The sequence below is a fragment of the Falco rusticolus genome, chromosome 1, assembly GCF_015220075.1.
Source record: "Falco rusticolus isolate bFalRus1 chromosome 1, bFalRus1.pri, whole genome shotgun sequence".
Classification (NCBI taxonomy): domain Eukaryota; kingdom Metazoa; phylum Chordata; class Aves; order Falconiformes; family Falconidae; genus Falco; species Falco rusticolus.
Genome location: NC_051187.1, coordinates 89,025,550 through 89,051,859, shown reverse-complemented (window position 1 = coordinate 89,051,859; position 26,310 = coordinate 89,025,550). Strand labels below are relative to the sequence as shown.

Sequence of the window (26,310 nt, the reverse complement as noted above, 5' to 3'; positions counted from 1 at the left end):
TGTTACCATGGGACCTCTCTCCACTGTTTTTCAGTGATTTCCGGAGTCTGGAGAGGTCCTGGTCGGCTGGAAGCTGGCAAATGCTGTCCCAGTTTTCAAGAAGGGTAAGAGGGAAGACCCTGATCATTGCAGCCTGTCAGGGTCACTTCAGTGCCTGGTAAAACGATGGAGAAGGTTATTCTGAGCGTGATTGAAAACCACTTGAGAGACAATGCAGTCATTAGTCATAGCCGGCATGGGTTCACAAGGGGAAGGTCCTGCTTAACCAACTTAATTTCCTTTTACGACAAGATCACCCATCTAGTTGAGCAAGGGAAGCCAGCAGATGTGGGGTTTGGGGAATTTTAGCAAAGCTTTTGGCACTGTCTCTCACAGTATCCTTCTGGACAAGATGTCCAGCACACAGCTAGGCAGATCCATCGTACCTTGGGTGAGCGATTGGCTGATGCGTTGGGCTCGACAGGGACACGGGACACGGCAGGCTGGCACCCAGTCATCAGTGGGGTTCTGCAGGGCTCCATTTTAGCACCAGTGCTCTTAATGTTTTTATAAATGATCCAGATACAAGAATAGAATATATATTAAGTAAGTTTGCTGGTGATACTAAACTAAGAGGAGCTGTGGGCTCCCTTGAGGGTAAAGAGGCCTTGCAGAGAGCTGGGCAATCACCAACTGTACAAAATTTATCATAGAATCACAGCACGGTTTGGGTTGGAAGGGACCTTAAAGCCCATCTAGTCCCAACCCCCTGCCATGGGCAGGGACACCTCCCACCAGCCCAGGTTGCTCCAAGCCCCGTCCAGCCTGGCCTGGGACACTGCCAGGGATGGGGCATCCACAGCTTCTATCAAGAGCAAGTGTTGGATCCTCCACCTGAGATGGGGTCATCCTGGTTATACATACAAACTGGTGCACAAGAGGCTGGAGAGCAGCCCCGCGGAACGGGATCTGGGGGTTTGGGTTGGTGGCAAGTTGAGCACGAGTCAACAGTGTGCCCTGGAGCCAAAGGGCCAGCCGTGTCCTGGGGTGCACCAAGCACAGCATAGTGAGCCCAGTGAGGGAGGTGACTGCTCCGCACTACTCTGCACTGGTGTGGCCTCACCTTGAGCCCTGTGTGCAGTTTTGGGCACCCCAATAGAAGAAGGACATCAAACTATTAGAACTGAACAGGCTTCTCAGGGAAATGGTCACAACATTCAAGAAGCATCTGGATGATGCTCTTAGTCAGATGGGTTAGTTTTAGGTAGTCAAAGAATTGTAGAAAATCTCAAGTTGGAAGGGACCCATCAGGATCATTGAGTTCAACTCCCTGCTCCTTACCCTGCTCCTCGCAGTGAGGTGGACTCAGTGGTCTTGATGGGTTAACTATGATTCACCACTTGTGCAACCTGCAGACGAGCCAGCTTCCTTCCTCCTCCCTGGCTGTTTCTTGGAATTGCAGAATCACAGCATGGTCGGGGTTGGAAGGGACCTCTGGAGACCATCTAGCCCAACCTCCTGCTGAAGCATGTTCTCCTAGAGCCGGCTGCACAGAGTTGTGCCTCCAGAGAAGGAGACTCAACCTCTCTGGACAGCCTCTTCCAGCCTTCTGTCACTTGCACCCTCAGCCACTTCTCCAGCATCATCCAGCCTTTTGGTGACAGGCATCGGGGAACGTCAGCCCCAGCTCACCCCTTTCCACAACACTGCAGGCCAAACCCTGACCACATCCTCTCATCTCTCAAGGTCCCGCTGGCTCTGAGTGGGCGAGTGCCTCTGTCCAATGCCATGCACAGATTTGGTGGTGCTGTATCCCTGAAAAACTTCATAAAAATGTAGGTAGGAAACAAAAGACTGAAGGCATTGTAGTCCGTGTCCACAGGATGTAGGAATGACGCAGTTGTGTTGATTGATAGAAAAGCAAAGTGCAGCCCAATAAATTAGTTATTATTATGCCAATATGTAGGACCATAGAATATCTTGAGTTAGAAGGAACGCATCAGGATCATCGATTCCAACTCCCCGCTCCTTGCAGAACTGCCTAAAACTAAACTACATGACTAAGAGCATCATCCTTGAACTTGATGGGCTTGGTGCCGTGACCACTCCCCTGCGGAGCCTATTCCAGTGACCGACCGCGCTCTCAGTGCAGAATCTTTTCCTAATGTCAAAGCTAAGACTGGAAGCCCAACCAGAGCTGCAGCACCGGGTTGAGCAGAGAAGGATGCTGACAGTGTCTACAAAATGCTGAGGAATACCGGAGAGGCTGCAGGTCTCTTCCAGGGCACAAAATACAGTTGCAGTACCAGGAGAATTCAGTCAGTCCCCCAGAGACTTGCAACTGCAAAACCAGGTTCAATGAAGAAATGATGCTCAAGGTCTCACACAGGACCTTTCCCTGCACCATGTCCTCAGCCACGCCGGGAGATGAGGCTGTCCATGAGTCCTGCTCTGCCAGTCCCAGACAATGAGCCTTGGCACAAGCAGGAGGAAACCCGGCATTGCCGGGGCTGGGGGGTCCAGGCTCTGCAGAGCCCCTCGACCATGCTCAGCCCTGCTGCTCCTCTCCCCTTGGGCTGGCCACATAGATGCGACTGGAGATAACCACTAAAATACAGCTCTGCTGCAGAGCCCACCATGCAGCCAAACCCAAAAGTCTTCCAAATGCAAAAGCCACACACAAAAAGTCCATTACATGGACACCTTAAGAAAAGGGTTTTCAATGGGAAAAATACGTGTTAAAAGGAAGTTAAATGGAGCAGTGAAAAGGGGAGGGCTTGCAGGTGAGGCGGAGAACTTGGAGCAGTGTGTGTGTGGCTGCAGGGACCCTCGCTGCCCCAGTGCACCTGGGGCTGCCTCCAGTTCGGTGCTGGCAGCCAGCTCCAGTAACTCAGCTGGAGCTCAGAGGGGGACAGGGATGGCACTGTCACTGCAGCTGGTGGTGGCTGAGCCAGGGGGCCCATGCCCTGGGGCGGGGAGTGGGGAAGGGGAAGAGCAGGGGAGGAGGACAATGAAGGTCTGCCCACCATGGGGCCACCACGCAGCCCCAGGGCCTGCCCTGTGCCCGAGGGGTGCAGGGTGGGCTGTGGGGAAATGTGCTCCCGGGGTTTTTGGCAATTCCTCCATCTGCCAGGAAACTGCTGTTTCTGCACATTTGAAGCTATTTCCAGTATCTGCATCAACCACAATGGTGGTTTGAGCCAACATGGGGAAAAAACCAAACCCAAAAGCCAGAAGTCCTGAAATACCACATCGGTGCTTCCAGAGCAGAGCACAGGCAGCCTGGGGGAGGGTACGGTGCCGGTGCTGGTGAGCTCTGTGCCACCGCTGACAGTGCTGGTGTCTTGCCACTGCACCTGGGGCTGGTGTGGGGTGACCCCAAGCAAACCATGTGGCAGCAGGCACAGACCCCCACTCTGAGGTTCAGCGCCAGTGGGGACCTCCAGCCCACACGGTGCCCGTTGCAGCCCCCAGCACAGTATGGGCACATGCAGCTTCCCCCGGTGCCAGATGGCAGCCCCCACGCCTGACCCGGCACAGATCCTGCTGGGATAGATCCATCCTCGTGCCCTCGGCGTGGCTTCCCGGCTGGGCAGAGCACTGCCCTGCTCAGCACCTGTGTAATGGTGCTGGTGGTGGTGATGATAACAGCCACCCTTCTCCTCGCTGCTAACAGTGCACTGCCAGCCCTGGGTGAAGCCCGCCTGCCCTCCCAGCAGATAAGGAGGGCGAGGGCTGGGGAGCTGGCTCCCTGCTGGGGTTCGGGGGTGCCCCACCATTTCTGTGTCTGAGGCTGCGAAACAAATTGCGTTTGAGATGCGCTTTGGGACAAAACCTCAGAGGCAGGGTCAGGGTCAGGGCCAGGGCCAGGGCCAGGCCATGGGGTAGGGGTCAGGGAGGCCCCAGTCCAGGGCTGGGACATGGCCGTGTGCCCTGCGTGTGTCCACTTGGGGCTGGGGGACACATGTGACGCCCTGGCTGGTGGCAGGAACTGGCGCCCACAAGCTGCTGTGGTGCCCAGCTGCTGGGTTCCCTTTCCTGGCGCTTTGGGCTGCCCTTGCCGGCTTGTGCCAAGGAAGGAGGCGGCTTATGCAAGGAAGCAGCTCCCTGTTCCGGGGATGGCTGCAGCGGGGCCAGACCTGTACGAGACCCTGCAGATCCGCTACCCACCCAGCCCTGCTCGAGGCAAGCCCAGTCCCACTGGGATGCTCTGGGCAGGAGCAGGCAGCTGGCTGAGCTGCCTCGGTTCCTCCGCAGCAGTGCTGGGGTCCCCCGGTGTGGCTCAGCCCCGGCTCGGGGCATCTCCTGCTTTGCTCCTGCAGCACCGGCGCCTGGGTCCCCTCCTGCTGCATCCCGCTGGATGCTGGGCACCATCCTGGCCATGGGCATGGCGGTGGTCCTGGCGCTGGGGGCTGCCCTGGCAGCCCTCATTTCCCTGTCTAAGTGCTGCCAGGGAGGTCCCGGGGAGCCTGGCTGGGGCCGGGAGCCGGCAGGAGCCTGCGGGCAGCCCGGGCACGGTGCTGCATGCTGACCCGCTGCCCTGCCCTTCCCAGATGTGCAGGGCCAGGCAGAACTGCGGGAAGCATGGGCACAGCTGGTGGCAGCCAGGGCCTCTCTGCTGCCTGACCCCAGTGGTGAGTGGGACCCTGGGGCTGCCCCCAGTACCCCAAACCCTGCCCCTGTCCCCTGCTCATCCCCATCCCCAGCCTCTGCCTGCAGCCCCTGTCCTCCTCTCCTGTTCCCAGCCCCTACCTGCAGCCCCTGTCCCTTATCCCCTGCCCTCATCCTCATCCCCTGTCCCCAGCCCCTGCCCACAGCCCCTGTCCCCATCCTCATCCCTTGCCTGCAGTCCCCATCCCCTGTCCCCAGCCCCTGCCTGCAGCCCCCGTCCCCAGTCCCCAGCCCCTGTCCCTAGCCCCTGCCCGGGGTGTCAGGCAGCCCACAGACGGCTCCTCTCCCTGACCCCATGGCGGGTCTTGAAAGCCCCAGCGAGAGCCCGGCAGCAGCGCAAAGGCAGCAGGAGCAGCTCGGTAATGTCACTGGGGGGGATGGGGGGGGGACACCCATCCCTGGGCCACCCCAACCCGGGTGGCTGGCTCCATGGCTGCTACCTGCTTGCCAGGACGGTGGCTGCAGGGGCTGTCCCTGGGCTGGAAGTACCACCGGGGCAAGATCTACTTCTCGGTGGAGTGGAAGCCCTGGGAGGAGGCGGAGGTCCCCTCCTGCCCATGTAACCCCTGCCCGCGTCCCCTCCTGCCCATGTAACCCCTGCCCGCGTCCCCTCCTGCCCATGTAACCCCTGCCCGCGTCCCCTCCTGCTCGCGTCCCTCTCCTGCCCATGTACCTTCTTGCCCGTGTGCCCCCTGCCCACACACCTCCTGCTTGTGCCACTCCTGTCCGCGCTCACACCATGTCCCGCAGGACTACCTGGCACGGGAGGCGAGGGGAGGATCCTACTGGATTGGGCTGGTGGCCACAGGCCCCGGAGGCTCCTGGCGCTGGGTGGACAGGGCTGCCTACTCGCAGGCCCAGAGGTGAGCGGGGCTTGGGGCGGGGGAGTATGGCACCCCCAGCACCCCACACTGCCCTGCCTCGGCAGTTTCTGGGCACCGGGGCAGCCAGACAGGACGGACTATGGGCCATGGGGCCAGGAGAGCTGCGCCCAGATCCACCCCGTGGGCAACGGCCTCTGGAATGACCATAACTGCAACTTCACCTTCCCCTGGATCTGCAAGAAGGGACCTGAGTGTGACCTGACGCCGGCCACACTGCCAGCCCCACACCCCACGCCCCCGTGCCAGATGAGCCCCCCGGGGACCCCCTCTCCCCCCTGGGGCAGGGCAGCTCCCAGGCAAGCCCCCATGCCGTGCCGCCGCTGCCACCAGTGCTCTGGACCCTGGCACCATCCTGTGGCACTGAGAGCCCTTTGCTCAGCTCTGATTAAACTGCCCCTGCTGCACCTCCTCTGGCTGCCTCTCGCCCTCCCCGCCGAGGGGGCGTTGACTCCACGGCCCCCACAGACCCCTGGCACACGGTGAAGCCCCCCCCACAAGGCCCTCTGCCCGGCCCAGCCCACTTTGGGGACCTTTGCTGGCATCAACCACGGTGCCACAGCTCACATCATGGGGGTCCCACAAGTGCCGCAGGAGGGACAGACCCAGCTCCTCACCCTGTGAGCATGGTGGGAGGGGGTGGTGGGACCCCCCCTGTGCCTGCTGCTCCCACCGGTGTGCCTGGCTGCATCCCACTCAGCATCACGGCCAGAGACGTGCCGTGGCTGCAGCCTGGTGTCACCAGTGCCTGGTACTGCTCCCCAGGCGCTTCAGCTTCACCGGTGTGGTTATGGACAGAAGGAGTTTGGGGTCCTCTCCCCCCGGCAGCCCCTCCGCAGGGCCAGGCAGCACCCACCCCATCCCTGGCACCCCAGCAGTGGCAGGAGAGCTGGGCACACCGGCTCCTGGCTCCCCAGCTCTGCCAGCACCCAGAAACTGCCAGGGCAGGACCCTGCTGTGCCCTGCACACAGGTGCTGGCTCCTGCCACCTCCCAAGGTGTCACACATGTCCCCTGGCCCCCAGCAGCATTGTCTGGTGACAACCAACTCCCTGATGCCACGTCCTGCCTTGCCGCCTGTTCATTTAACCCCCCACCCCGGTGACCCTGATGCACCAGGGGCGGTTGTACCCTGCCAGCTGCCCTGTCCCCCCACAAGGTCCCTCCTGTCGCCTCATCTCTGCCATTCCGACCCACAGCAGAGAGGACCCACACTCTGCCCCCCACCCCCCACAGCACTCAGCTGGAGAAACCCCACTCCGGGGTCCCTGGTGCGGACGGGACAGAGGAACCCAGCGCCCATCCGTCTTGCAGGCTGGCAGGCAAGAGTTTTGGAGAAACCGGGGAGAACCATCTTTTTTTTTTTTGACATCCACTTGCAGCCCCGTGGAGCCGCTGTCCTGCGCACACGAAGCCATCTCAGCTCCAGGGAGATTTTTATGGGGATAGCTATTCGCACTCCCCAGCCCTCCCACGATGGCAGTAGGATAAATGGGTTTAAAACCTGCTCTTTGCTGGCTCGTTGCTCTTTATTCCCCAGCTGCTTTTCCCACGTCCATCCCACTGGGGCTTGGTGACCATCTCAGATCCGTCCCTTGTCTCTCCTCCCCGAAATACTGGGGGGTGCTGGGGTGGGGATGTCGATTGTAGCTCAACGGGGTGTTTTGATGCCCATCTCCCGGTCCATCGCTTGGAGGAAACGTTCATTGAGGAAAAGCATCTGTCCGTGGGGCAGGAGGTGATCCAGGAGGATGTCAGTGGTCTCTGGTCGGAGCAGGACATCAGCACCAGGGCCAAGCAGGCGCAAGGAGGTGAGCAGGCGGGGGGCCAGGCGGTGCAGGGTGATTTCGGCCAACGATAAATTCTCTTGGGGGTCACAAACCAAGGCGAAGGCCAGGGCTAACACCGACAGCCAGGCTACTGTCACCCTTTCAGGGAAGGGGTCTCCGGGGGGCAGCTGGAAAAGCCCTCCCGGGGCACCTTGTAGCGATATCGGCTCGTCGGGGAGCTGGGGGGAGGATGGGCATCCCGAGGATGACTGAAGCAGCTGGCACTGGGAGGCCACTTGCCTGGGAGAGAGGGGGGGGGCACTGGTGTTAAGACCCCGCCAACCAGTGACAGGGTGACTCCCTCTTAACTGGGGGGACAGGGCTTGGCAGGACTCCTGGGGCTGTGGGACCATGGCCCCAGCGGTACCACTGAGCCCTGTCCCCCCAGAAGTTGGCTCTGGGGGGTCCCACTGAGCCCAAAGACACCCAGAAAGGGGGGGTGTCATACCCCTGGGGGTCCTGCAAAGCCCAGAAGCTCCCTTCCTCAAAAGAAGGGGTATCATGGCCATACGGGTCCACAGGGAGAGAGAGAGAGTGACTCGGACCTGGGGGTCCCACTGAGCTTGGGACTGCTAAAGCTGGGGTATCATGGCCCTGGGGTCTGGGATGGAGGGGGCTCATGGTCCCGGGGGTCCCACCCAGCCCAGCACCCCCAGGACAGAGATCCCATGGTGGGGAGGGGTCCCAGCCCCGGTGGTCCTGCCCAGCCCAGGATGGGGGTCCCACGGGGGATGGATCCCAGCCCTGGGGGTCCCACCGAGCCCAGCACCCCCAGGATAGGGGTCCCATGGAGGGGGGTCCCAGCCCTGGGGGTCCCAATGAGCCCAGTACCCCCAGGACAGGGGTTCCAGTCCCAGAGGTCCTACCGCGCCCAGCACCTCCAGGGCAGAGATCCCGCGGCGGGGGGGTCGCTATGGCGAGGAGATCCCAGCCCCGAGGGTCCAACCCAGCTCAGGAAGGGGTTCCCATAGTGGGGGGGGTCCCATGGCGGAGGGGTCCCCAGTACCTGGCCACAGCCAGCAGCTGCTCTTTGCGGCGAAGGCGCTCCCGTGGCGGCCCCGCGGGGGTCCCGGAGGGGGTCCCGAAGACTCGCGCGTACAGCACGCGGCAGGGGGCGGGGCCCGGGGAGGAGGCGCCCCCCGGCCCGCCCAGCGCCAGCAGCACGAACGCCCGCACCATGGCAAGGCGCCGCGACCCCAGCCCGCCGCCCGCCACGGGGGCGGAGTCAGCCCGACCTCCGCCGCTTGCCATTGGTCGGCGAGTGTTCCAGGGGCCTGCTCCGATTGGCGCAGCGCGCCGGAATGGTGGATGCGGAAGACAGCAGAGGCGACGATTGGCGGGGACCGGGAAGGGGCGGGAAGATTGGAGACCACCCACTGTACGTGACAGCGCCGGGTCGTGATTCGTCGAGGCTGCGCGGCCGGAAAGCTGATTGGCGGATAGGGGCTGGCGGGCGGGTCAGGGGGAGAAGGAAGTGCGGCCTGAGGGGTGACAGGGCCGGGGAAGCAGGACAGGGCCCCCCGGAGGGGGACAGCGCCTGGGGGAACACAGGATCGCCCGGAAGAGCGGCAGGACCAAGACAGGATCCCCCTGGACGTGTGTGGCAGCCAGGGTAGGGGTGCCCCCACCCCAGGCAGCACCACCCAGTTGTGCGACCCCCCGGGTCACCCCCACACCCCCTCCCGCCCCATGCACGGCCCTGGGGGTAGAGCTGCGCCCCCAGGCTGCCCCACGCCAGCCCCAGCGCAGGGAGCTGCTGGCATCACCCGGGGGCGGGGCCATGCAAGAGTAGGGGTCCCCATCAGGGCCCAGGCCACCCCACCTTACGGGGACACCGTTAAACACATCATTTGTCCCTGCCCCAGCTGCCAGCCCTGCAGGGAAGCCCCCAGCCCAGCCCTCCACCTGCAAACCCCTCCCTCCCCCAGGGCCCCGGGCAGGGGTGCATGGCAGGCAGGTATAGGCCCCCCCCACACACATGCCCCTTCACTTTGTGGCAGTCACAGAGCTGAGGACACAGGTTACTTCTGGCTCCCGAAGGATTTATTAGCCAGGAGTATGAAAAACACTCAACACAACATAAAACTTTAACAAGACAAACAGGTGCAGCACGATGGTGGCAGCCCCCAGCCAAGGAAACATCTCCCTCCCCTCCAGCTCACCCTGCTTTGGCAGGCAAGTGCTTGACCCTATGGGACCCTGCCCAGCTCCAGAGTGGGGGGACAACCCTCCATCCCCCAAAGTTCACCACAGCTGGCTTAAAAAAAAACAAACTACTTTAAATAAGGGGGGGAGGGGAAGGGAAACAAATCCCAGCCACCACCAAATAAACCCCCCAACCAAACCCAGGCTGATGCAGTCTGTGACTATTACAACAAGGGGTGCACCTCCTGCAGCACCTGCTTGCCTCTACCCCAAGCAGAGAAGGGCACCCACCAGCTGCAAATGAGGTTTAAGTGCTTTTCTGGAACAGTTCTGGTTAAGCCCCTGAGGGTGGGGGTGGGAAATCCTTCCCAGCTCCATACCCCCTCCCCAGGGATCAGGGAGGGATATGCTGCAGCCCCGTGGCTTTCCCAGAGCTGGCACAGGCTCCCCGCAGCTCCGGGTGCAAGAGGAAGGGCTGGGGGGCTGCCCCACAGCATGCCAGCCTACTGCCAGGGAGGCAAGAGCTGGGGAGGCAGCTTGCACCCACCACAGCTCTGCACACCCTCCCCAGAGCAAGCCTGAACCTGGCAGTGACTTACAGCCTGGATGGAGCAGCCCCAGGCACCCCCACTACAGCCCCCACTTAAGGTAAAACCTAACCCCATTTTTTACCCTCTTTAGGGTAAAAAAAAAAAAAAAAAAAAGTAAAACCACAACCATACCCCACCCCGCCACTACTGAGGCACCCTGTGGAGGAGGGCTGGGGGTGGCCAGGTTTTGAGCTAGGGGATGTTGCCCAATGGCAGCCCCTGGGGAAGGTGTGGGGCTGTAGATGCCCCCCAGGGCAGGTGGGGGACTGGGGGAGGTCCATCAGAAGTTCTTGAGTCTACTGTAGAGCTCCCGCTTGCTGCGCTCGCCTGCCCAAGTGCGGCTCTTCAGGCGGAACTTGCACAGATCCTCCTTGAAGTCCTTGTGGTGCATGGGGCGGTAGTCCTGCGGCTCGCAGTGTGTCTGGGCACCCACGGCCCCATCAGCACCCACCATGCAGCCCCCCCCAGGCCCCCCCCCCACCCCTCCGGAGGGTCCCATCATTAGGGAGGATGCTGAGCCAGACCCCTCCTTCCCCCCCAGGGCAGGGTTTGGGGAAGGGGATGTTTTCCCACCCCCCAAGCCCTTGTCCATCTGCCAGGGACCCCCTTCCCAGACTTAGGGGGCAAAGGTGGAGGGGCTCACCTGGTACTGGGGGAAGAACTCCCGGTACCCTCCCTTCAAGACATAGAGCTCAGGGTAGTGGAGGTGGGGGTACTCATTACAGGCTCGGTCCTTCTCCCTGACAAACCGGCACCTGCAGGAGGGGAAGGTGCTGTAAGGACTATCACCAAGCCAGGATCTGGCCATGCTGGGGGGTCTGGCAAATCCCAGCGTCCCCCCCAAACTGCCCCCACTCACATCCTGGGCCCCCTCTCAGAGGAGAACTCGCAGTGGAAGATGACGATCACCCTCTTGCTGGCATCAAAGGGCACAATGGGCTTCTTCAGCAGGAACTCCTCCACATCCTGCTCCATCGGCAGGTTGATGGCTCCCTGGGAAGGGAGACTAGGCACCTTCATCCCTCCCTCCCTCCCTCTAGTTTCATCCAGGGGGGGCCTCACAGTATGCTTCCCCCAGCCACCAGCATCACCCCATCTACTGACCCACCATCACCCTTCCTCCTCCCAGTGGGGGCCCAGCACCTTTGAGGAGGGTGCTCAACCCCTCCAAAGGTGCTGAGCCCTCCCCCCAGAGAGGGTGCTCAACCCCCTGGGAGGGGGCTCAGTCCCTCCTGCAGTTTGATGGGTTTGAGGGTCCCCCAGCCCAGCCCCAAGGGGTGCAGCAGCGGTTCTGACCTTGATGTGGCCTCCTTCGTACTCATAGGGGTACCTGCAGTCCACGATCACGCAGCTCTCAATGAGGCTGCTGAACTGCCCCGTCAGCACCGCCACCATCTGTGGGGGCAGCCCGTCAGCAAGTTGGGGGGCCACGGGGGGGCAGGCAGGCAGCCCCACAGCAGGGTTTGGGGGGAAGGCTGCTGCTCCCTTACCATTTCAGGGGAAATGTACTTCAGGTCCTGGTGCTTCCCCTCCACCGTCTGGAGGAGATAAGCCTGGAAGAGAAAGGGGGTGTGCTGGGTCAGGATCCATTGCCAGGGAGTACGCCCAGGGCTGTCACTCACACCCCCAGCTCAGAAGACCCCTGCCCGCCTTGCAGGGGTGTGTATATGTGTGTGTGCGCGCAGTCTGCCCAGGAAAGATGCAGCAGCTGCACAGTGCTGGCACTGGAGGAGCAGCAGTCGGGCTCTTGGGGTGCACTATGGGGGCTGCAGGCTGGGAAGTCACAGCCCCAAGCCCCCTCGCCCCCAGCTCAGTCTGGGCCCTTGCAGCGGCGCAGCAGACAGTCCTGTTTCAGGGGAAGGGGGGCAGCATCCCCACAGCCTTACCTTGGAGAAGTCCCCAATGAGCTCCTGGTGGTCGTTGGCCAGCAGGTTCTCGATCTCCTCCTGGCAGAAGGACTTAGAACGCAGCAGCCGTGCCTTCTGTAGGGACACAAACCAGAGGCACCCGCTGTCGGTGAGGGCTCCAGCAGAGCCACGGCATGGGGCGGTCCCTCCACAGACAGGCTGAACCACAGCGAGGACACCTCAATCCAAGGTTTCCTCATCACCCACCGGCTCTGCCGCCTCCTCGCCAGGGGTACCGGCCACACTCCTCCGCCGCTTGGCCTTCACGGGGGTGTCCCTGTCCTGGGGCCGGTCTATCCGCTTCAGGATGGGCCTGATGACGCTGCTGGGCATCGAGGGCGAGCGGAAGAGCTGCCGGCACTTGCTGCGCTTTGTGCGACACTGTGTGGGAAGAGAGCCCATGTTGCTGCCTGGGGGTCTGCATCCCTGCCCCCCAGCTCCCCTCAGCACCGTGAGGGCAGCACACGGGGACAAGGGTCCCACACCACCCAGGATGAGCCCACAGCCCCTGAGCTAGTGCTGCTCACCAACCAGCCTCTTCACAAGGGACCCTCGGCCCCAGACCCCACCTTGGAGATGCTGGGGGGGAGCCTAGGGCTCCATCCACCCCACCCACGGCTGCCACCTACCAGCTCTGTCTCCTCCTTCCTCACCAGTGGTGCGGTCAGCAGGTTCTCCATCCCCTGTGGCACATCAGCGTTGCTCTGCCAGGGCAGCAGCCAGGAGGGCCACGGGGGAGAGACAGAGGGCAGTGTGAAGGGGACGAGTACTCCCTGCAGGCACTTCCCACCCTCCTGGGCAGGGATGGACCCCATGGCCAGGGTCCACCCAACTCCACTGGTGGAGGAGCCTGCCCTACCTTCATCTCCTCATCATCCAGGATCTCCATGAAGCCATCATCTTCCTCCTCAGACATGGAGGAGGTCAAGGAGCACCGGCGCAGTATGATGGGGCTCTCTCCTTTGGGGACATTCTCCTTCTCTGGGGTGTCAAACTGGGGAGGACACGGTCCATGGCTCAGCAGTGGGGCCAGCCCCACTTGAATCCAGGCTGTGACACCCCAGCCCCTTGAGCACCCACATCCATAGGGTCACCAGGGCAAAACACAGATTGGAGCAGCAGGTCCCAGCTCAGCAGCCCCAACCGCCCCAGTGCCCCCTGGAGCCCCCCATCCCCTCTCACCAGCAGGCTGGGTGCGGAGCCGGGTCTCTGGGCGAAGGAGTCCCTGCCCGCAGCCCCATCACTGGCAGGAAGCTGGCTGCGCTGACCCGGCCTCTGTGGCTTCTTAAAGACAAACCCTTCCTACGGTGGGGGGCACAGCATTAGCACCCCTCTGCCTCTTTCCTGCCCCCTCCCCGGCCTTGCTGCCTCCCCCTTACCTTGTCCTCAGGCTCCCTCCGGCCCCCGTCCTCGCTGGCCCTGCGGCTGTTGAACTCCCGGGAGTGGGAGATGTTCCTCAGGACCGGGCTGGACCCCTGGAGCTGTGTCTGTGGGGCAGGCAGGGGGGTGAGAGGTGCTGTACGGCCCCTGCTCTCTCCAGCGCCAGCCCCCTCCTCCTCCCAGCTCAGCCAGGGGGGCTGCAGGAACCGGCACTCCCCCTGCTCAGCCCTGCAGAGCCCCAGGGACTCACCGGCAAGGAGCTGATCCTCTGGATAAAGAACTTGTTGCTGCAAGAAACGGAAAGAAAAGGATCAAATGAGAGAAGGTGCTCTGGACTGGCAGCATCCCCCCCACCACCACCCCTGTCATGGGCTGGCACAGCCCCGTCTGTCCCCCGGGTCCCCACAGTGGCATGTTGACCTCCCCAGAAACAGCCTTCCAAAGGGCTCCGGGGATAAAACTCCTCCAGGCACCAAGAAACACCGATGGCCTGATCCAGACCCTGGGAAGGGCATGGGGACAGCCTGGCTTTTGGGGCTGGGGGCATGGGGACAGCCAGGGCACAGGGACAGCCAGGCTTTGGGGGCTGGGGGCATGGGGACAGAGATCCTTCACGTACTCTTTGAGAGCTCTCCTGCACTCCAGCACTGCTTTCTCGAAGCTGTAGGTAGAGAGGGCAGAGAGGGGGATGGCACCCTGTGCCACAGCACCAGCAGCCCCAGCCCTTACAGTGCCCCCACCCCACACAGGGGCCAGTAGCACCCAGGGGGTGGGGTGAGGGGGACAAGCAGCCAAACCACCAGGGCTTTCAGCCACACAAAGAGTTAAAATCCCATCTGGACACCGCTGGGCTCGGGCTGGGGGACCCCAGTGCCGGGTTTTGGGGGGAGCAGCATGCCAGGGTGGTCCGGGCACTCCGCTGACCTCGCTCCACACCCAGACAAAGCCGGCGGCAGCGGCGCCGCTCTCCACCTGTATGTAAATACGCCCGCGGCGGGGATGCTGGGGGATGCTGGCGATGCTGTCGGTGCTGGCCGGCAGCCATATGGGACCGGCACTTTGCTGAGCACACCCAGCCCACGGCGGCCCCGGCGTCACCATCTGCCCCCGGTTACTCATTCACCCGCACATCTGCCGACCACACTCCACCAACGGCCGGGGGGCAGCACATGGGGGGGGGGGGGGCGGGGGGCAGGCAGAGCCCCTTGCCCCTGCACAGGGCAGCACTGCTTATGGCTCAGCCCTGCACACCTCCAGCCCACACAGCAGCACCCCAGCGGGGTGCTCAGCACTCTTGTCCCACTGCATGGCGAGGCAGCCGGCACAGCTTGGAGCAGGATCCGGCCCGGCCATGGCGAGGCAGCACTATGCGGGTTCCTGCTGCAGCTGTGCAGAGCAGCAGCACAGACAGCCCCGGGGCGGGGTGGTCCCCCACCCCCCCGAAGTAGATTTGGGGTGATGTGGGGGGGGCAGAGCCCCCCAGCAAGGCTGGGGCAGGATGGGAGCAGGCGCTGCAGCAGCCACACAGGACAAGAGAGGGACACGGCATGGGGGGCACTCACGCTTCCTCCAGCGCCGTGGGGTCCTCCTCCCCGGGGGAGTCCAGCCCCACTCCTGCGGGAACAAGGGGCAGGGGTAGCACGAGGGGGGGGGGTGATGCCCTGCCCCAGGGCCCCTCCGGCACCGCACCAGCGCCCACAGCGGGCCCCGTTGCAGGATGCAGCCTGGCAGAGGACACCTCCCCCCCCGCCCCCCCCCATCCCAGCTGTGCTTCCCCAGGACTCCAGCCAGCACTGGGGAGGGGGCCACCCACTGTGTGCGCATGGGGGCCCTCAGCCAGCCCCCCCCCCCCCCCCCCCCCAGCGCAGCACCGGGAGTGGCACCGACCCTGGGAGCACCCATCCTGGCCAGGATGTCCCACACCACCCTGAGCAGGGACCCCGCTGGGGTGGTCCATGGCTGAGCCCTGGGAGAGCGGGGCTGGGGGCTCTTTGCCCGTGGCCTCCCCAGGAAGGAGCCGCAGTCGGAAGCACCGGGGAGGAAGTCCCAGTTTGAAGCAGGCGCGGGCTCAGCGCCCGGCAGGACTGACTCACGGGGGTGGGGCCTCGCACACGCACCCCAAGAAGCCCCCCACCTCAAACCCCCTCCCTACCTCCCCAGCCACTCGGCCAGGTCCCCTTCCCACATGCAGGGACCCCTTACCCACACACCCACCACGCCATCGCCAGATCCCCCCTCCCCAAACCACAGCTCCCCCCACAAGGCCCAAAACTCAGCGCGGGGGGGTCGGGGGGGCTGCAGCAGCACCCACCACTCACCCGCGTCCATGGCCTCGGAGGAGACGGAGTCCCGGGAGGGGGCCGAGGCTACCCCATGCTTCGGGGTGTCCCAGGGGCTGCGAGCAAGGCAGGGGGGTCAGCCCGGGCGAGGGGGGTCAGCCCCCGGGGATCCCCGGAGTGCCCCGAGGGGGGGGGGGGGGTGTTCAGCCCATGGGGAACCCCGGGGTGCCCCAAGGAGGGGGGGGTGGGGCGCGTTCAGCCCATGGGGGGGTTCTGAGTGCCCCGGGGAGGGGTGTGTGTGATCAGCCCATGGGGACCCCCGGGGTGCCCCGGGAGTCTGTGCTCAGCCCGCCAGAGGGGTGTCAGCCCGTGGGGACCCCCGGGAGGGTGCAGAAGTAGCTGCGGAAGTTAAGAGGCCCCCCAACACCATCTCCCCAGCTGCCCTCCCAGGCCCCGCTCACCTGCCCAGCCCCGCCAGATTGCCCATGTCCCGGGCCAGCGTGGTGACCGGGGACGTGACCGGGGACGGGGACGTGCCCGCCAGTCCCCGGCGCCCGGGGCCGCCCCGCGCCGCCATGCCCGGCAACCCAATTAGCGATCAATTAACGCGGAGGTTCGGCCGCCGGTTCCGACGGGGGGGAAGGGGGGAGGGGAAGGGGGGCGGGTAAGGGGGGCCGCCGGTGCCCGGGAAAGGGGCACGACGGTTCCGGAGCCGCTGCCGCGGCCGGTAGGAGGGCGGGCACGCGCCTACGGCCGCCCCTATTTATATTCGAAAAATAACAGGGAGCGGCGCGGCGGCAGCCAATGGGCGGGCGGGGCGGGGCCTCGGCGCGGCGGGGGGGCGGGCGGGGGATAAATGAGGAGTGGGGGTATGGGGGGGCACATGAGGGGTGCGGGGCTGGGGGGGCACATGGGGGCTTACATGGAGAGTGCGTGGCTGGGGGAGAGACGGCTGGGGAGGACAAGACTGGGGGAGCATGGAGGGCAAGTGGCTCGGGGGGGGCCATGGCTGGGGGTGACATGTAGGGGTACATGGCTGGAGGGGACATGGTTGGGGGGTCGCATGGAGGGCACATGGCCTGGGGGGGCACGCGGCTGGCACATGGCCGGGGGCTGCCCAGCAGGGCGCAGAGCTGGGTGAGCGGTGGGTGTGCAAGGGTAGGCACAGGTGGGTGGCTGGGAGCAACGGTGTGGCCCTGGGGGGTCCCGGTGTTTGGCCACGGGCCCTTCCTGGCTCCCCCACCAGCCCTGTGCCAGTTGCCAGGCTGGGGCGGGGGGGGGTGGGGCGCGGTGCTGGGGGAGTGCTGGGCTCAGCCCCAGTATGATCTGGGCTCAGACTGGGGTCTAGCTGGGACGGGGGCCACACTGCCCACCCCTCTGCCCTGGGGTCCCGGCTGGTGCCCCCCCTGCTCCTCCTGCCTGTGCCAAAGCCACGTGCCACGGTGCTGCTCACTGCCCTGTCCGCCCAGCCCAGTGTGCCCCCTCCCCCAGTGTCCCCCCAGACTGGTGTCCCTCCACCCTGGTGTCCCCCACCCCGGCACAGACCTCTGTCTGTCTGCCTGGGGAGGGGTTCTCCAGCCCAGCTGGGGGGTTTCAGATGGAAAGCCCGGCGGGAATGCGTGGGGGGGCTGCGGCCTGGGTGGCCATCCTGGCCGGTCACCCATTGTCCCCAGCCCCATTCTTCCCTTTCAGAAGAGAAAAGAAAAGGGGGTGGGGGGGTAGCCAGGGTGGAAACCCCCTCCCCAGCCGAGGCAGGGGCAGATGCGGGGGCCCCACCGTCTCCCATGACACCCCCATAGTGGCCAGATCCTGCTCCCCCAGAACCTGTACAAGGCATGGGGGTCCCACATCCCCTCCCTCAGCGATGCCAGGCACATCCCAGCACATTCCAGTGCAGTGGGGCTGGGGGGTTGGTGCTGCCATGGGCTGGGGGACCCCGGGGTCCCGGGCCCCCCAGCACTTCTGGGTGGCTGTGGGATGTCCTCCCTGGCCACTGAGGGCTTTAATTACTTCCAGCCACACGAGGCTGGGCTGGGGGCCATGGGTCACGGCTCAGGACAGCTTTGGTGGCTGCCCCGAGCCCGCACTGGGGGCCTTGGGCAGGGAAGGGGGGGGGGGGGGCTCTCCAGCCAGCCCAGCTGCAGCTCACAGGGCTCTGCAAGCAGCTGCACTGATAGAGAAGGGGCCACGTGCTTAGGTCTCCCCCCTGCCCCCAGACAGGGAGTTTTGAGGAGCAGGGCTGCAAACAGGAGAAGGAAATGGGGGTCTCCTGTGGGGGAGGGGGGAGGGAAGAGGTGTGGGATGCAGGGGTGGGCCCCCAAAGCCCCCTGCCCGCCCAGGGTGCGGCTGCTTGCCCCGATGCTGGAGCTCAGGGATGGAGCTGGGTACGGGGTGGGGGGGCTTCGGGGGCTGATGGAGGCTGGCTCGCTTTAATGGCTGCACAGCGAGACCTGCCATAAAGATTACTCTAATTAACAAGGACGAAGTGGGGGGCTGTTCACAGCAGCAGGGCTGGGGCAGGGGGGGTGGTCCCCCCATAGCATCCCACCCCATCAGGTGGCTGCGGGTGTCCCGCTGCCTCCCCAAGCCACTCACCCAGCCTGGGCTGCCCCAGTGTGGGACCCCCACCTCGGGGACAAGCTCCCCCTGCTTCAGCAAATAATCCCACAGCATCCCCTTTCCCCACTGGTTCCCCTCCTGGCCTGGCAGTTCTGGGCAGGGATGTGCACCAGCAATGCCGATGTTTTCCCTGAGAGCTTTCACCTGGCCACAGAAAACCTGTTTTCTGCCCCAAAAGGCTTACACAGCAAGGGATGCCCACCCAGCTGGGGGTTTTCCACATTCTTTATGGCTGGTTATTTGCAGGGGGGGCTGCACTGCAGGGAGGTACCAGTGTCTGGCATCCTGGGGTTGTGGGGTCCCATGTGGCAGCCTGTGGGGCCTGTGGGCAGCACACGTACCGTACCGATGTGGCTGGTGTCACCAAAGGCATGGTGAAGGCACCAAATCTGGCTTGGAAACATGGTGGCTCTGGGTGGGGATTGTGGGGACACAATGGCGCAGGTGGCAAGTGGGGGGTCACCCACCTCCCAGGCCATGGGGCGTGCGGGGGTCTGGGACACCCTAGCACCAAAATACAGGATTTGATTGATTTTTTAAAATTCCGTATGTTGGCGAGTGGAAGGAAAACAGGAGGAGGATGGTGGCAGCGGGATGCTGCGGCGCTGGCAGCAGTGGTGGCATGGGACATGGACCCGCCGACACAGCCAGGACCCACAGGCGTGGCAGAAGCTCTGGGTGAGACAGCAGTGTTGGGAACTGCGACCAGAGGGTCCTGGAACAAAACCTCCCCACCCCAAAGCATCCTTGGCAGTGATGGGGAGGAAGCTGGCGGGGGGGTGGGGTGGGGGGGTGGGCAAAGAGGCGTCTCCGTTTTCCCCTTCCTGTTTTGCTGCTTTCTACTTCACACACCCAAAGGAGGCTGTGGCTGCGGGTACAGTGGCTGCTGCAATGAACCCTGCTCTGCCACGGAGAGGAGGTTTCTAGTTCAACACCTTGAATTTAGTTCTGGTTTGGCCAAAAATAAACTTTTTCAGGCTACTTTTATTTACAGCAAGAAGCAAACCAGGAGTGAAACCCCACCGGCCCCCTCTTTTGCAGCTGCTGTGGCCAGAAGAGGGCCAGGGTGGGGAAACTGAGGCACAGATGCTGCTGGTGGCAGAGCTGGAGCTCCTGGGTCTGGGCCCTGCTGTAGTAAGGGAGCAGGCTGCAGCGGCAGATAAACTGGCCCATCAGCAGGAGCTGTCCCCACACCGTCCCCGTCCCACCTCACTGGAGACTAAGCCACAGACAGAGCTTATCAGTGTCCCCAGTGTCTCACCCACCCCTGGTATCACTGCCTGCAGCGCTGTAATCTGCCTGTTCCTGTCTGTGTGCCAGGGCGGCACAGCTGCCCCACAGGGTGCCCAAGCTGTGGCACTGGTCCTGGCTTGGTTTGTGCCGCACTTGCAGCCAGCTCCTCTGCTCAGCTTCGCCAGGTGGGCACCCATGGCATGGCCACCAGGGAGGGAGCCAGGCTCATGGGCTACTGCTGGGGTGACCGTGGTGCCATGGTCCTGGGGAGTCCTCACTGACTGCCCACAAAGATGGTGGTTCTGCTGGTGCCCTGTGCCACAGAAGGATGGCTGTGCTGATGTGTCTGAGGGACGTGTCTCTCCTGGCTAAGGCATCCATCCCAGGGAAGCATCCACTCCATCTAAGTGTCCATCCTCCCCGTGGCATCCATCCCCACTGTCGCTGTCCTCTACGGTGTCTTGTCCCCATAGTGGTGTCCATTGCCATCGTGCTGGCTGTCCCCAGCACGGCCCCCGTGCCCCCCGGAGGGGAGGGCAGGAGTGGTGCTCAGGCTCGGGTCCCACGGCCATGAGCAGCCCCTCCCGCTGATCTTCAGTCCCCAGTACCGGGAGCCAGAGCTGCTGCCATGTTGGGGTCCTTCTGTCTTGGGACCCTCCTCCCTGTACCTTCCCAGAGCAGGGACCCCACCTTGCTCAGCATCCTCCTTGCTGGTGGGTGACAGGCACCCCTCCAGCCTGCCCCACTGCTTGTGGCCCCCGTGGCCTTGGTCCCCCTTGAGCATGCCCCCTTGCTCAGGACCCCCTTGCTGCGGCCTCGGTCCCACAGAGCCTCCCCCCTCACTGGGTGGTCCTGGCCCCCCATTGCTCCAGAGTCTGTCTTGGACTGGCCCTGCACCCGCTGGGTCTGAGCCCCCCAGTTCCCCATTTTCCGGGACCCCATCCCCCCTCCGCCTCGCTGTGAGCCCCGCAGGTCGCCGTCCGCCAGGACCCCCGGAACAGCGCTTGCTGTAACTCCCGCGAGCGCCGTTGCCAGGCGACGGCCGCGCTATCCCAGCATGCACCGCGCTCGTTGCCAGGCGACGGCCGCGCGCTCCCAGCATGCCTCGCTGGCCGTTGCCATGGCGGCGGGACGCCGCATGGCGGGCAGCGGGGTGGCGGAGGAGCTGAGGGCGCTGTACCGCTGGCTGGACGCCGTGCCGCTCTCCCGGCCGCGCAGGAACATCGCCCGAGACTTCAGTGACGGCGGTAGGACGGGGGTCCCGGTGGGACGGGCCCGGGGGCGGGACGGGCCCGGGGGCGGGACGGGCCCGGCCATGGGCCTAGGTCGGGGCAGCTGGTGGGCCTTGCAGGCCGTGGGGTGGGGGCCCTGGGATGCCCGCCGCCCCCAGCCCCTCTCCTCCTCTCCTCCCGCAGTGCTGGCAGCCGAGGTGGTGAAGTTCTTCTTCCCCACCATGGTGCAGCTGCACAGCTACGTGCCCGCCAGCTCCACGCCACAGAAGCTCGCCAACTGGGGCCACCTCAACAGGTATTGGGGCAGACAGCCCCCCGGTTCCCCTCTACTGGGAGCACTGTGCTGCCCCACAGAGTGTCCCTGTTTGTCCTGGCTGGGGACCAGGCCATCTGGGAGCTGGCTGAGGGTGCTTCAGGAAAGGGGGTGCCTGCCTCTCCACCCTCCTTAGTGCTCATTTGACACCTCTTTTAGGAAGGTGCTGAGTAAGCTGAATTTCTCCATCCCAGATGATGTGATCCGGCAGGTTGTGCAGTGCCGGCCCGGCATGGTGGAGCAGGTGCTGCTCCTGCTGCGGCAGAAGATGGAGGAGAAGCAGAAGCAGAGCAAGGTAGAGTCTGGCCCAGGCCAGGTCAGCAGGGCCTGGGGGAAGAGACGTGCCTGGCATGCCATGTCCTGCTGGTGCGTCCCGTGCATCTCAGACTGGAGGGTGCTAAGAGCGAGTAGCCATCCCAGAGAGATCAGTGTCCTTATGGCAGGGGGGCTGGGCTCAGCCCCAGACCACCTTATGGGTGTCATTATCACCTTGCACACTTCCATCTCCCCATCACAAGGATCCTGCTACCACCTCCCTGTCTGCAGCTCCATGGGGAAGTGCAGTGGGGTGTTCAGAGGCAGGGAAACCCCTCGTGTGAGCAGAGCCAGGGTAGGAGCACCCCACCAGGAGTGATGCAGGTGGCAGGGGTGGCTTCACTCAGTGGCTGCAAGATGGCAGCTGTGTAGCATCCTGGGGAGCACTGTGGCCCCACTCACTCTGCAGCCTTGACTTGGCCCAGGCAGCCCAGGAGGAGCACTGTGAGCTGGGAGAGAGAGAATACTGTCTCCATCACCTTCGTTCGCCACCACCCATCACCTGGCCCTCCTTGTTGGTGTGAGGCCCCTGAAGAGGAGCAGGGAGGTTGCTGGGGGGGCTTCAGCAGCATGTGCTGAGTGGGACGGAACAGGAAGCAGCTGCTGCCTCCTCTCCTGCTCTGGGCAAACCCTCAGCCTGTGACTGTCCTGGTCCTTGTGGTGTGAGAGGAGGATAAATAACTGTGCAGGGCTGAGGCAGGCTGGGCTGTCTCTGCTGTGATGTCACGCTCAGTTCAGAGGAGGAATTCATTATGCGAAGGGCTGTGGCCATGAAGCCCGAAGAAATTCAGGCAGATGGATCCCAGCCCTGCCTTCAGGCTGTAACCCTGGTACCTCAGCCATGTTGCGAAATCCCTGCGCTCAACCGGCCTCTCCTGCTGCTGTGGGAGCAAACCTCCCACCCCGATGCTCCACAGGGCCTTGAGCCCCAGCACCACTCTGAGAGGGATGGCATGGGCAACCAAACAGGCTGGGGTACCCTGTTCCCCTTCTCCTGACGCTGGGGCCTGGCCAGGTCCCTTCCCTGCACAGGGGCTGTTTGTGGGCTCACCAATAGGGTGACCCACAGCTCATGGCCAGGTGTGATGGGTGTTTTACTGCCTCTCCACACAGGAGCTGGGTGTACAGGCGGCGCTGGAAGAGGTCAGCTACCTGGAGACGGGTATGGCCAGTGTGTGGCACGTTGAGAAGGACAGTCCCATCCTGGCTGTGCTATGGGCTCCCTGGGTCCAAACCCCAAACCGTGACCTTTCTGGTGCCTGGGGGTGGCCACACACAGCCCTGCCTTGTGCTGGGGCACCCAGATAATGAGCCTGGCTGGCCCTGAGGGGATAAGAGATGCTACTGGAAGGGGGTGTCCCTGTGGCTGGGTCGGGGGCAGAGCTGTTTGGGCAGATCATGCACTGACTGCTGTGTTTTGCAGGCTACACAAAGGCAAAGAGCAGTGTGGGAGGGGGCTACGCACAGGAGTCTCCCAGGGCTGCTGGGTAAGGGCTGCTGATGCAGTGCAAGGCCACTGCAAGTGTCTGTTGGATGCTGGTGATGTGTCCCTCCTGGATGGGAGTCCCTGGGGGGGTCAGGGGAGCCCTGTGCTGCAGAGGCAGTGGTGTGTGGAGCAGGACACGGAGGATCTGGTTGTGTGTGTGAGCCCTGTGGTCTGTACAACTCTGTGGGCCAGCAGCGATGCTGCAGGAAGGATCAGATATTGTCCTGGCATTTCCTTTTCCTGGTCCAGGGTGAAGAAAAGCCACCACGGCTGTGCCCAACCTGCTCCAGGGGATGCTGCTCTCTGCCTGCAGCTAACAGAGAGGGAGCAGGCCCTGCTCCTGGCACAGGAAACCATCCAGGTGAGCCCACCTTCTGTCAACCCAGCCAAGCGCTGTCCCTGTAGCAGCACCAAAGTGGGGACAGGCTCCCTTTGCCTCCCCAACTGTCCTGCCATGGTGGTCTAGACAGCAGCCCAAACAGGTGTTTGTTCAGTGCTGTCAACCTCTGGGGTGGCTCCTGTCTCTGTACTGGCTCTGGTGGCACCCTTAGGTGTGGGCCAGCATGGCGGTGGCTTTGCTGTGGGCCAGCTGGCCAGTGTCTGGCTTGGGTTGCTCATTTGGCTGCTCCAGGGCAGTGCTGGGCAGTGTGCTGGGCTTAAAGGACAAAAGTCTGGTCAAACCAGGTAGTGATAGCTCAGCATAGCCCAGAGACGTGGTTCAGTCCCTGCAGCCCTTGTCTCCTTCCACAGCAGAAGGTGTTTTGCTGGCATTTATTGGGTAAAAAACCCTTTTAAAGGCTGTGCCTGCAGATCTCCCACCAGGGTTGTTGTGGTTTAACCCCAGCCGGCAACTATGTACCATGCAGTTGTTTGCTCACTCCCCACCTGCCCTGACCCCAGAGGGATGGGGAGGAGAATCAGGAAAAAGATAAAACTCGAGGGTTGACATAAGAACCATTTAATAATTGAAATAAAATTATTATTATTATTATTAATGATGAAAAGGCAGTAGAAGGGGAGAGAAATAAAATCCAGAGGGAAGGAGGGAAAAACCACCAAGTGATGCGCAATACAGTTGCTCACCACCCGCTGACCAATGCCCAGCTGGTCCTTGAGCAGTGATCTGCAGCCCCTGGCCAACTCCCCCCAGTTTATATACTGGGCATGACTCTATATGGCATGGAATACCCTACTTGGGCCAGTTTGGGTCAGCTGTCCTGGCTGTGTCCCCTCCCAATTTCTTGTGTCCCCCCCAGCCCTCTTGCTGGCAGGGCCTGAGAAACTGAAAAGTCTTTGCTTTAGTATCAACATTACTTAGCAACAACCAAAACCATCAGCATGTTATCAACATTGTTCTCATGCCAAATACAAAACACAGTACTGCACCAGCTACTAAGAAGAAAGTTAACTTTTTCCCAGCTGAAACCAGGACAGGGGTTAAGAGTTTTCTCTTTCAGTTCTTCCCGCCTGGCCATGCCCTCAATCTCTGTGGCACACACCCAGTCAGTCACATCAATCCCCGATTCCCAAATGTTCCCAATCCTCATCCTTTCTGGTCAGTCTTCCAGCCCGCTGTAACAAGGGTGATGCAGGATGGGCATCACAGCTGTACAGACCCCCCTGCACATGGCTGGCTGTGGCCATCCCAGGGCTGCAGACCAGGCTCCGGGCATCCCTTATTCGACCCTGGGCAGTGGGTGATTTTTGAAACAAAGCTTCATTCAGTGCTGAGCCAGGGCAGTGGCTCTGTCTGGCCTAAAACTGGGGCTTTTCTGCTGGAAAACATTGCCTAAGATGTAAAATTTTGAAAGAGAGGAAGGAATGCTGTGGGACGTCTTGGATGGGAAGAGTTGGGGAGCTGGGACTCCCAGGCCACGTTTTTGGGAGGTGTTAGCTTGATGTGGGTTGTGGGAGCTGGAATAGGGACCCCAAATCTGGCACTGATGCTCACCTGCCTTGATTTGCCTGCAGTAAAAGCTGGCTGGTGCTGCTCAGTCACTGCATCAGCTGCATCAGCCTGGCCCTGAGTCCCCCCTGTGTCCCCTGTCCTTGCTGCTGGCTGTCAGCCAGGCCCCAGCTCCCTGCAGAGCCTGTCTGGGGTGGATGGATGTGCCTCCTGCCCCCCAAAAGCAGGCTGAGGGGGTGCTGGTGTCTCTGCTCAGATCCTGCAGCTGAAGGTGGGGAGGCTGGAGCAGCTGCTGCGCCTCAAGAATGTGCGGATCGACGACCTTAGCCGGCGTCTGCAGGAAGCCCAATGCCAGCAGCGGTGAGCGGACCCTCGCCCAACCAGCAGCCCTTCTCCCTGGGCTGCCCCCCACCCCGCCTCACCTGTGGGACCTCCTGCTGAGCTGGAAGAGTCATCCCAGTGCCTGCCAGTTGCCCCAGTTCTCAGGGCGGACTCTCAAGGACAAAAGCCAAAGGTGGCAAACACAGATGCAGAAGCAGGGACCCCGTGCCCACTTCGGGGGACCTCCAGTGCCCACCGGCAGGCGGCACAGCAGTGGCATCGATATGGCATGGGCTCTGCTCAGCCCTCCCAGCTGGTGTCTGCCAACGGCAGCAGTCCTTCCTTCCTTCCTTCCTTCCTTCCTTCCTTTGCCTTGCACATTGGTAATTAAAAAGCTGGGTCATCGCTCAGAGACTTCCCCGTGAGGCTGAGTCGCTGCGGGGGTCCCACCTGCCCCAGCCTGGGGGCGTTTATTTCCCAGCTGGTCCAGCATCGGAGGGTGGTCGGCAGCATGGGGACATGGCTCGGCTGCCTGGGCCGGGGAGACGTGCGATGATGGAGGCTGGGATGTAATCCCTTACCCAAAGCTGTTTGTTTTTGTAATCTCTGAGAAAATCCCTGCCTGCTCACGGGCTGGCTGGGCAGCAGCCCTTGGTCTCAAATGGGTGCTGACTGTGTGGGCAGCCCAGCTATGGGGGTGTGCGTGTGTGTGTGTGTGTCTCTGGCAGTACCCCCAGCTCCTCTGCTCGCCCCCAGGGCTCCCCTGAGGATGTCCCCAGCAGTGGGGAGATGCCTGGGGGTGGCATCACCTTCACTGCACCAGAGTTACCTGCAGCCTTTTAGGTTAAAAAATAGTTGATTTTTCCAACGCGTGAGTGCAGCATGTCCCATCAGAGGGGTGCCCCAGGCTCTGTGTGTCCCTCCCCATGGGGCTGAGCCGTGCGCAGTATCACACGTGCCAGAGGCGAAGACGCAGCTGGGGCTCCAGCAGCTCCCTGGGAATGAAGCCCCGCCATTTTAAGCGTTCTGGCATCTGGAGACCACAGTTGAGGCCAGGGCTTCTCACCCTGCAGCATGCAGGCCAGGGCTGAGCAAGCCCTGACCCCTCTCAGACCCTGTGGGGCCAGCTCTTGTCCACACAGGGGGGCTGCTGCCTCCCCCCACATCGTTCCCAGGCTGGTGGACGTGCTCTTTGGAAGGGAACCGGCAGCATTTCCCCAGCAGG

At 62.9% G+C, this 26,310-nt stretch overlaps 3 protein-coding genes across 4 annotated transcripts; 1 reads left to right on the top strand and 2 right to left on the bottom strand.

The window, feature by feature from the left end:
* Positions 1 to 7,038: 7,038 nt before the first annotated feature.
* AP5S1 (adaptor related protein complex 5 subunit sigma 1) lies at positions 7,039 to 8,625 on the bottom strand. The gene is made up of 2 exons (XM_037388702.1): positions 8,366 to 8,625; positions 7,039 to 7,599 (listed from the first exon to the last, which is right to left on the bottom strand). Exons 1-2 carry the CDS (start codon positions 8,608 to 8,610, stop codon positions 7,182 to 7,184), a joined length of 663 nt encoding a protein of 220 aa, XP_037244599.1. The 5' UTR covers positions 8,611 to 8,625; the 3' UTR covers positions 7,039 to 7,181.
* Positions 8,626 to 9,380: 755 nt separating this feature from the next.
* CDC25B (cell division cycle 25B) lies at positions 9,381 to 16,310 on the bottom strand. Of its 2 annotated transcripts, none has more exons than XM_037388678.1 (16): positions 16,122 to 16,310; positions 15,700 to 15,776; positions 14,944 to 14,995; positions 14,001 to 14,042; positions 13,632 to 13,668; positions 13,381 to 13,488; positions 13,184 to 13,303; positions 12,861 to 12,995; positions 12,655 to 12,705; positions 12,209 to 12,382; positions 11,981 to 12,076; positions 11,585 to 11,647; positions 11,391 to 11,489; positions 10,954 to 11,087; positions 10,738 to 10,849; positions 9,381 to 10,515 (listed from the first exon to the last, which is right to left on the bottom strand). In XM_037388678.1, the coding sequence occupies exons 1-16, from the start codon at positions 16,235 to 16,237 to the stop codon at positions 10,375 to 10,377; spliced, it is 1,557 nt and encodes a 518-aa protein (XP_037244575.1). In that variant the 5' UTR covers positions 16,238 to 16,310; the 3' UTR covers positions 9,381 to 10,374. The 2 variants fall into 2 exon arrangements, with proteins under 2 accessions (XP_037244575.1, XP_037244565.1); XM_037388668.1 differs by having other exon boundaries at positions 12,631 to 12,705; positions 16,122 to 16,309.
* A 4,325-nt stretch (positions 16,311 to 20,635) lies between these two features.
* On the top strand, positions 20,636 to 25,497 carry SPEF1 (sperm flagellar 1). Its single transcript, XM_037388657.1, has 7 exons — positions 20,636 to 20,759; positions 20,928 to 21,039; positions 21,217 to 21,352; positions 22,486 to 22,534; positions 22,796 to 22,859; positions 23,108 to 23,219; positions 25,021 to 25,497. Exons 1-7 carry the CDS (start codon positions 20,651 to 20,653, stop codon positions 25,126 to 25,128), a joined length of 690 nt encoding a protein of 229 aa, XP_037244554.1. The 5' UTR covers positions 20,636 to 20,650; the 3' UTR covers positions 25,129 to 25,497.
* Positions 25,498 to 26,310: the final 813 nt, after the last annotated feature.